The following is a 10,567-nucleotide window of genomic DNA, read 5'->3' as shown; positions in this document are numbered from 1 at the left end:
TGGTTTGCGTGTTAAAATAAGATAGCCCAAAGGCATACTTATTTGTATTATTGTTGGCGGACACGGATTTGGCCAGGGAAAGCAAATTATATAATATAACCCAGTGTTTTTCAACCTATGGGTCATGACCCTCCGGAGGGTCGCAAAAAACCTCACTAATATTACGACGAATTAGAAAATAATTACATATCGGTGAGTGAATTTTTGTCGTACATCCGAGAGTCCGGTCGTGTTTATTGAATCGCGTAAATTTAAGACTCGTAAAGGTTGAAAAACACTAATAAAATTAGCCGATGAAAAGGTTCAAATCGAAACGACGGATAAATATCGCGGGAAAGCGAGTGCAGGCGACTGTGTAGTATGATTTTTGTTTTATAAATTGACGATTTATTTGATTATACAATGATTGGAACATTTAATATTTGATATTGCAAGGCTGCGAGAAGCGTAAGCACGGTTAACACGTTAAATTTATTGAATTCATAAAACTTGCACGTTATTTACTATGTTTAAATCTCTTCCAAGCTTTATATATCCCAATATGGTGGTACGTCGTAGTTTTAGTATAATAAAGATTCCATTCTAGAAATCTTTATCACATATTTTTCTGAATTTAAATTTTTTTAAACACAATTTCGCAGATGACGTAGTTTATTTCTTTAAGTTTCTTGTAGTTACCAAATTTGTTAAATTTATTCACATTCAAACTTAAAACATACTTAGTTACTCTTCAATAATAAACAACACAGTTCAAAAAAAATTTATATCAAAACGAAAATACAACTTTGTAAAGTGTTGATCTCAGCTTTGGCATTTTAGCCATCTTCCTTGTGAGTTTGATCACAAACATATCGATAAAAATTCAGCATTCAACAACCTATCCTGTAAGTAGGGTAGGCAGAAAAAAGAAAATTTGTTACAAAAATTTATTATTCCTGTCACGATGTTCTTGAATCGTAGAAGTTTCTTCACTTTGTAGTTTGTTACGAATTCTAGTCATGTAGCGGCAAATAAGCTTACAAGAGTTACGGATGCGTTACCAGCTAATAAAAAGATAAGGGAAATGGTGTCCAACATATATTCTTTAGCTGATGTATGAACACTATTCAAGGACATATACAATAAAATGTTGAAAACAAAAAAATGGAAAATAGGATGCATAGCGTAAGCTTCAAGTATGTGTACAGTGGCTGAACTCCGCGGTGTTCCATTTCAAGACAAATTGTCTTATTCAATGCAACAAGACAAACTCCGCCATCACAAATAACTAATTAGATAGCAGTGTGAGGGGATCGTAACAAAAAACTACCTTTTTTCATAGAAATACATTTATAAGCTGCGATGTATTGGTTTTTGTTGCGCGTCTTTTAAATTGTTATTCTTTTAAGATGGAACACCGACAGCGTCCTCGAGTGTACAGCAAAACATCTTGTGGATTTTTTATAACCTTTTAAACTAGCTAGGCTTTAGCTAGTGTCGAGGTTTAGGCTAAGCACCTGCGCTCGGCCACATCAAGTCCGGTAAAGCTGTATATGTATCTTAAAGGCAAACAGTGACAAGTCAGTCACAAAAAACTAGCTAGTGTTGTTGATGTTGTGTTGTGTTGGTGTGTTGTATTGGTGTTGTTGTGTTGTGTTGTTGTCGTATTGTGTTGTTGTAGTGTTGTGGTGTGCGGGGCGGTGCACGTACCGTAGCTGCCGTATCCCTGCGCGGGCGGCTGCGCGTGCTGCGTGTAGTTGTTGGTGGCGGGCCAGGCGGGCGCGTGCGGCGGCGCCTGCGGGGCGGGCGGCGCGCCCCAGCCCTGGTAGTTGCCGGGGCCCGCGCCGCCGCCCGCCGCGCCGTACCCCGCGTACGACGTCTGCCCCGGGGACGTGCCCCACCCTTGGTACCTGCACCACATTACACTTCAATACTCTGCTATCACTGTACTTAACACAAACTACTACTAGTAATCTCTATATTTCATTCTTTAAGCGTCGCTGGCTCAGGGATTAAGCACTTTTCTTAATTTGATATTGTCTAGTGATCACTAATTAATCATAATGAAACGATACCTTACTTTGGTCTTTCGAGTCAGATATTACTAAGTCTGTGTGATTGAGTACTCACCCTTGCATGATGTTAGGTCCGGCCATAGGCATATTGATGGGTGGGCCTCCCATCTGTCCGTTGTGGCCCTGAATCATGTTGATGGGCGCGGCCTGCGGCGGGCCCCACTGCCCTGCGGCGGGGGCGTCCCCGGGCGCTCCGCCCATCGCGCCGCCGCCCATACCGCCGGACCCGGAGCCCAGCTTGCCGGACCCGTCGCGAGGCTCCGCGCGCTTGATTTCCACCTAATAGTATACGAGAAATAATGATCGCGTTTCGAAACAAAGTTTGTATACACAGCTGTTGCCCGCGACTTAACCCGCGTGAAATTAAAAAATTTAGCCTGTGTTACTGACAACGTAGCTTTTATTGATGAAATATTTTTTTAAATCAGCCCAGTAGTTTTTGAGTTATTTAAATACAAATCTTTCTTCTTTATAATATTAGTATAGATTTTGTAAATGTTAAAATGTTGCAAACTTTGTAGGCTCTATAGCTTATAGAAAGTTAAAGAGTATATGCTGGTCTGCGTTACTGTACCACAAACATCTGAACGTACCGACAACAGAAAAAGTTGAGGGCACTGCCTGGATGTGGACAAATATGAATAGGTTAAGGCAATAAAAAGGTTTAAACATTTGTCTACATTTCGAAGGGTTGCGTGAAAGGTGATAAAGAAGGGAGTGATGACTAAGATGACGAGTGATATTTGAAGGATGAAAACCCGTTGCATCGACCCTACGGATGTAGGATAAGGCAGGGGAGATGATGAAACATTTGGCTATAATATTGTAATTACCTGTTTGCCGTTAAGGTTGATGAAGTGCTCCTGAGTCACTCTCTCCACTGACACCTCGTCCTCGAACGACAAGAAGCCGAAACCTAAAAAACATAAAAGATCTTTACCTTAGCCATCCTTTAGCCTAGATTAGATTTTTCAAGAAATGTCATTTTTCCTTTCGTCATTGCTTCTTCTATTAGCAAAAATAACCAAACATCAGTGGACTTAACTATCTATCTTTTAATTTAAGAAATCAGTTAAATGTTTAGTATAACATAATAATTTAGACTAGTTTTAACCTAAGTATTTTTAACCTTAATTTGTAACATTGCTGCTAAATTCAGACTTTCCCCACGATTTTAAAAGGAGTGATCGTTTGAGCATTAACCCATATGCGCAAAATTAAGAAAAACAATTAATAACCTATGTATTCGATGCTAACTTTCATGGAGATCCATTTAACCTTCTAACATCCATCCATCTAATTCACATTCATTAGAGTTGGATTGAAATTATAGTAACGTAAATTAAACAACATTGACCAGCCGAAAGCCACCACTGAAAAGTTTCGTATCTAGTTACACAATGCAATTAGGATACATGCTGTAAAGTTTGAAGAATCAAGGCAACAGTGTGTACTGCCAAAACACTCACACAAAATCCTTTTCTCGTATATTTTCGTGTAAATGTTTGAGCAATGTAAACCGTGATAGATTCACTAGGCGACAAAAGCCACATTGGTTCAACATCAATTGTAGAATAAGTTGTTTTAGAATTTAGGTTTTCATTGTGTACATAAATATGCATTTATTATATGCAGGAAGACATGTATTTATTAAGCACAGATTTTTATAAATATGATATTCAAATGTATCATTTTTTTATATACTTATAATAAATATACATCTACAACAGTCCATTCAGTTTATACAGTTTGTACAAAACTATTACATACCTTGGCTTCGTTTGCCTTGGTGAAAAAGAGATAATTTGTTTAACAAAATCATCTTCATTTTACAATTTACTGATAGTTCCAATAATTTCTCGAACAATTAGCTGATGAACTTCAATTTATATGAAGCTGTTGAGGTTTTTTAAACTAAACTAACTTTATTAAAATCATAGAGAAAGCGAAAAATATTAATTAATTAGACAAAGCCTAAATGGTACAAGTAAAGAATAATAAAAAATTTTGCTAAGCTAAATTAAAGGCATACTAAGCCAACAAATCTTCTAAAATATAACATGTTATATACAGTTTTGAGTGTTTATAGTTAATGAAAACTGTATAAAATCTAGATGATAATCAGATGCTCCAATAGCCAAATTTACTTATACGCCAAACCCATTTAAAAATCTATGTTGAGTTGCTATTTCTTAATATGTCTTCTTTTTTTAGATGGTTAATTTCCATGAAACTTGTTTTTTTTTCTTCACAACATTACATCAAGTTAATCGATTTGGCAATTGAAACATCGATCTCTTAATGATTCAATCGATTTTCTTGTCGAATCTAGATAAGCTATGTTGTGTGAGGTTAGACAACAATGTTAAGTTATATTTGTGGGTAGTATGCGAGATAACTTACCTCTGGACTTCTTCTTCTCCTGGTCGTACATGATGACCACCTCCATGACCTTGCCGTAGCGGCCAAAGAACATGCGCAGGTCGGTCTCGGTGATGTTGGAGGGCAGACCGCCCAGGAACACCTTGGGATAGCCTCCGCCACGCTTGGGCTTCTGCAGCGTGCGCGGGTTGCACGGCTTCGGGTCGATGGTTCTATGGAAAAAAGGATATTACATTTTCTTTCTACATTACATCCAACATGAAAAAGTAGTCTAGAATCCCCTATAATGACTTTCAACTACTAGTAATCGCCCACAAATTCTTCGGCATGTAATTAAAAAAACTGTAGCTCATATATCGCAAAAGTTAATAATTTTAACAGGCTGGATAGAAAACTATGCAGTAAAAAAAACATCCATACACCCAAATAACGTGCTACGATGAAATCGATACAATGTTTTCTTCATTCGTATTCAACGATCAGTGGCTCAGTATAACTACGAACAACATAAATTCCCAATATATTGCCATACCAATGTTTTAATTACCCAATAAACTAGGAACGCGTGTTACTGCTAAGTGTTGGAACACGTGCATAGGGTCGGTCGCATAGGGGAAAGTTAAAACAAAATGGAGGGATGCAAGTTAGGGTGTATATGGGAAGCCAACGTCATTCTATTGCATGATTAAATTACAAATGCGGATTTTTACTTATAACAATACTACTAAACGTTGTCACAATGATTCATTGTATCAGAAAAACAACTTCCTGAAGATAATGAATCAAAAGTTTTCCTGTAGGATTAAGTTAAAAATGTGAATTTTGTATATCACAGATTTCAAATTAATTAAAACAGTAACCGTTTCTCTGATTAACCTGTTTCAATTCCTTGAATCGACAATTGTGGCATATTTTGCGTAGGTCGATGTTGGCTTCGCAGGTTGATTGTGCGGACGTGAACGTGGGCGTTTGATAAAGGTTTAGCTTTAATCTAATAAAATTTATTACGGAGATCTAATAATGTAACATTGTTTAACGCAGACTAATAAAATATAACGGAGATTTATGCATGTATCAGAAATGCCACAAAGTCATCGAAGCGTTCATAGAAGGTGTCATCGGAGTGACGTTTGCCGGTCGGTCGGCCCCAACCATTGAACTCCGGTCAGAATAGACCGGATTCTTATCGAAACCGGGACTTTGCGGCCACTACTATTGTTAATATAATTATAATGACACGTTCCTTTTCAAGGATACCTTAATCATCGTTAGAACTCTTGCATATGTAAAATTTGAGACATATTTCCTTAACCAATCCATAAAGTTATTTTTTTTTGATGTAACATATGGCAAAATTATTGATGTATTCACAAACAACTGAGGTCGGCCTCCTAATGTAGAGGACAAAACTAAACCGGACGGCGCGTACTAACGACTTTTTTATAACTATAATCGTGAGGGGCATTGCCCTGGTGGTATAGTTACAAACGTGGTCTACTATAAATGGAAAGCAATATTAGCACAATACAAAGGTCTTCTAAACTATCAGGCAAGCCGTTTTCAAGATGGGAATTAAATTATACCTTGATAATGCTTCCTAAAGTTATCTTATTTATCTATAAAAAACATAATAATGTACGGAAGTGCAATAACAATGCAACTGCACAGGTATTTTTCTCTACCAACATTAACAAACATAAAACTTGTATAATATATTTCTATTTAACTTCTCTCAGTATTATTCCAGATTAAAAATGTATAACAAATCTTTACAATATCGCACTCCAAATTTGCAACATTTCCGTACATTGCAGTCTCGATAAATTAAAAAAGTTCTGTATAAAATATATCAAAAAACCTATTTTTTGGGTGATAAAGAACTAAAGAATTTTTGGAGTAAAAAAGGATGGGTTAGCTGGAAGTGTACGATACGCCTGCGCTCTTCCTTGAAAATTTCTATTGATTGCGTTTTATGATATCCCAGGAAGGCCGGGATATTGTTCTTGGTAATTGAACGCCACGAGGATAGTACAATATAATCCATTACGGATTCGTCTAATGGATTATCAATCCATAGTCAATTACATTAATATTTGCTGCTCGTTCACATAATTACAAAAATCCACTACATTACCTTTCAGAAACATCTCAACGTAATCCATTTTTTTTATTACAATTTTAATATTACCTCAATTGATACAAATAATTATAAGTATTCACTTATATTATAGCGAGGAAAATTTTGCCATTATAAAGCTGCATTTCCATTGAGTAGCATAAGCTATTTTTTTTAATTCCACGCAGACAACGTCGCGGGGGAAAGCTAATCTGAAATAAACTGAGAAGTTTTGATAATAAAACAATCCCAGCGGTTACTGTGACAAGTTAGATGCAAGTGCACATGTCCGTTGCAGCCTCCAGCTCTGCACAGCCCTATTGTTACCAACGACAATTGTTTTTGTGTTCATTGTCAGACGGGACGGCTGTTTGCATTTATTATTCACGGCTTACAATATAAAAATTGCTTGTAATAGAGATTAAATAACTTTAATTTTTTTCTTTTTAAACTTTCACTCGCGAATTCGTCCGCGGGGAATTAAAAAACAAAATTTAAATAGCCTATGTGTTCTTACAGACTATGCTCTACATCTATGCCTAATTTAATCGAGATCCTTTCAGCAGTGTAAGCTACAAACATACGTCTAATCTTTCAAATTTATAATATTAGTAAGATATGAGTTTATTTAAAGAACTTATAATGTATTTTACAATTGTTCATTCTATTTGATCAGTCATGTTGGACTTTACGCCCTCATATTAAACTATGAAGTTATTAGATAGAGTCCTTACTTTTCTCAGTCTATTCTTAAGTACACGTCGATTTACACCTAACGAGGCGCGTGACCTTAATGCAAACTTCGCATAACTGCCCTGCCCTCAACCAATTCATAGCAACGCATTATCCGTTCAGGAATTCATAAAATAAGGCACCGCCAATACAAAATTACATTGTAATTAAGTGGAAATTACCATATCCTAGAAATCTTTACCACTATTAGAGGTCTATTCATAGTGAATAATAAAATTGCAATAACAGATAAAGAACCCTGTTTTAAGATTACCAAATATGGTGGATAATACTACTTTTAAAATCTCTACACACGCAATAGTCCCCCGAGTGTACAGCGAGTATCGATTTCTTATCTACTCGTTTAGAATATATCAGTCGTGCCCCGTTGTACAGAGTTTCTCGACCTTCTTTCATATTCATTTTCGACGTGTAATGTACGAAATCATTAAAACTGTAGATAAAAATGGTCTATACTGAACGTCCCATTCAATGATAATTAAATAGTAAAATTCTTAACCCGAAACTATATAAAAAATTATATTAATTACACTTTTAGGAGAATAACTTTGGTCACAATCGGATATCGTGATTTTACCTAATTGACATTCTACCTCATAACTACAAGAAAACCATTACTATCTTGTTTATAATTGTTTATATACAATTTAATTACGTAATAAACGCAATTTCTAGAATAGTAATCGTTAATTTTGAAAATTACAACGAAATTCTACAAAACATTTTTTACTCAAGTTTTAGTGGGGACCTTGTTGTAACATCTACTCCTAAAGAGTTCATTTTTGTACGAAATTGAAGCCCTCCGGCTCTTATTTTTAATTGGGTCACATTAAAGTTTGGGAACCTCATGAATACGGGACATATGCTGTGAATTATATTCTTAGAAGGTTAAAAAAGCGCGCGCTTTTCATACTCGATAGCGATAGTTCCTGGAGTCGTGATTATAATCAACCGTGGCACGTGTCAGTCAGTAGCTGCAAGAGATAGCGGCGTGGATTCGACCGCGCGGTGAAGGGATCGCCCGCACAACCTTGGAATGTTATTACAATGTACGCATGGTTTTTCGCTAGATAACCTCACTCGCTATCACTACAACGTCACTTTTAGGCCTTCATTATACTTTGTATCTTCTTTTTTAATTCATTTTACGATAAAGTTTTTTTGTTTTTTTTTTAATAAATAGCTATTGCTTGCAACTTCGTCCCCGTGAAATTAAGAAATAATAACAGATATAGCCTATGTTACTCACAGATAAATTACATTTTTAACGGTGTAAGAATTATTGAAATCGGCCCAAGTAATTTTTGAGTTATTTCAAAGCATACAAAAATTCAAATCTTTCCTCTTCATAACATTAGTGTACACTACTACTATTCATTCGTAAAAAATCGTTCTTCAATTAAACTATTGAAATTTGTAAAATACCTACCAGATGAATCAGTACTTCCTAGTACTCGCCTCTTGCGTATATCGCCCACACAAATATTTCAGTTCACTGTATATCTACTATCTCATCCACAATAGAAAAGCTTTTTTATTCCTTTGCACAAGAATCAAAACACAACTAATTTTATACATAAGTTTTATGAATGAAGAAAATTTTTCACCAAAAAGTTGAACACCATCCAATCTGATAGACAACAGCGCCATCTATGTGGGGATTTATTAAAACCCAGATTGGTAATTATATGGTGATTGACCAAAAGAGGTTAGAGGTTATCAATGTTATGCTTCCAAGTGCAACAGTGGTTTGAAGTTATTTTATATTAAAAATATATGTATAAAGACATTTAATAAGTGTGATAACTTAACAATTCCTCCTTGAGACCATAAGTTATTTGGCAAATCATTTACAACTAACCTGCCATCGAGTTGATGTGGTCCATTCTGGAGCACTACATTAACAAGGCTGGGTTCAGCAAATGTGACAAATCCAAAGCCCCTCGAGCGGCCAGACTCGCTGTTCTTCATCACAACGCAATCGATCACGTCGCCATAACGCGAGAAGTAGCGCTGCAGATTCTCCTGTGAAGTTTCCCACGACAGACCACCGACAAACAGTTTTCTGTCGAAGAAACATATTTTTTAGAATTAACATTTATATACATTTAATTGCAGTTATTTCAATAAATAAATAAATATGAACTGCTATTATGGGTGTTGAAAAGAATTAAGAAACAAAGGAATGAATAAAGTTCAGTTTTGTGTCGAATAACTATGACACTTTTCTAAAATGATGTTTTTATAGGAGTGTTCCAGTAATGGTAAAAACATTGTAAGTTCTAAAATTGACGAAATACTGTTATGTAAATAATTGTCATTGATTCAGTTAGTTCTTTAAAGAAACCTTTACAATGAATTAAACAAAAAAGATAAAGTGAAAGAAAAAAATCAGTAATCAGCATATTAGTAAAAAAAAAAACAAAAAAAATGAATTTAATGAAATAGAGATTACTTGCATGAATCAAAGTCAAATTGGGTACTTTCACTTCCTACTAAAGATAACAATATATTCATGTAAAAATTTTCTAACACTTCTCTGTATATACTGATGATTTTCAATTCAGACAAAAAAATTACTGAAGAAACTATAGGAAATAGAAGATTTCAGCTATCTTTGTTAGAATTGAGATGAAATTCTTAAGTTAAGTGAACCCAATCTTTAGCATATAAATTTCGTTTATATCACAAATTTAAATATAAACATACAAATGATGCAAGATGATAGTGATGGGTAAAACTGTTCCAGCAATGTTTGTATTAATTATATTCCTTCAAATACATGTTTATAACTTTTTTATTCATTATCTCTTACATAAAACTTGTAACTTATTATTACAAGACTTGTAATGTGAATGTACTAATATAGGGAAAACCCAACAAAAACCCTAACAATTTAATTGGCTAATAAATTACTATATAAAAATGTGTAAACAAGCCCAATGTCAAAGAAATAGATGTGAAATCATTGTATATGAGAAACAAACAACTTTATCTGTCTTACTTATTATTATTTAAACTTTATATTGTATCCTATAACTAACTTTTAATATAAATGTGAACTGTGCAGTGCCAATATAAACATTGTATGTTTAATGGCACCAAGTTGTGTTAACACCACTATGTAAAAATGTTTTCGTTGAAATAAATTAAATAAAATAAATAAAAAAATACTACTTATTGCTTTATGCTTGGTACACACTTGGCTAATACAGTTTGACAGTAGCACAGACAAGACATGGACTGTGAACTCACTGGCACA

The 10,567-nt window shown here is 35.0% G+C and overlaps 1 protein-coding gene across 6 annotated transcripts in view; it reads right to left on the bottom strand.

Moving 5' to 3' along the window:
* LOC106111586 (heterogeneous nuclear ribonucleoprotein 27C) overlaps window positions 1-10,567 on the bottom strand; it is a 26,378-nt gene that overhangs the window by 14,328 nt on the left and 1,483 nt on the right. For all 6 annotated transcript variants that reach the window (XM_013293710.1, XM_013293712.1, XM_013293713.1 and 3 more), the window contains exons 2-6: window positions 9,167-9,370; window positions 4,458-4,648; window positions 2,888-2,970; window positions 2,110-2,333; window positions 1,690-1,889 (exon numbers count right to left, since the gene is read on the bottom strand). In XM_013293710.1, the coding sequence (XP_013149164.1) occupies window positions 1,690-1,889; window positions 2,110-2,333; window positions 2,888-2,970; window positions 4,458-4,648; window positions 9,167-9,370 (902 nt within the window). The remainder of the gene's footprint in view (window positions 1-1,689; window positions 1,890-2,109; window positions 2,334-2,887; window positions 2,971-4,457; window positions 4,649-9,166; window positions 9,371-10,567) is intronic.

This window comes from Papilio polytes, unplaced genomic scaffold, assembly GCF_000836215.1.
Source record: "Papilio polytes unplaced genomic scaffold, Ppol_1.0 DF824158.1, whole genome shotgun sequence".
Lineage (NCBI taxonomy): Eukaryota > Metazoa > Arthropoda > Insecta > Lepidoptera > Papilionidae > Papilio > Papilio polytes.
Note: the sequence above shows the minus strand (reverse complement) of the source record. Positions and strands in the feature narration are given on the sequence as shown.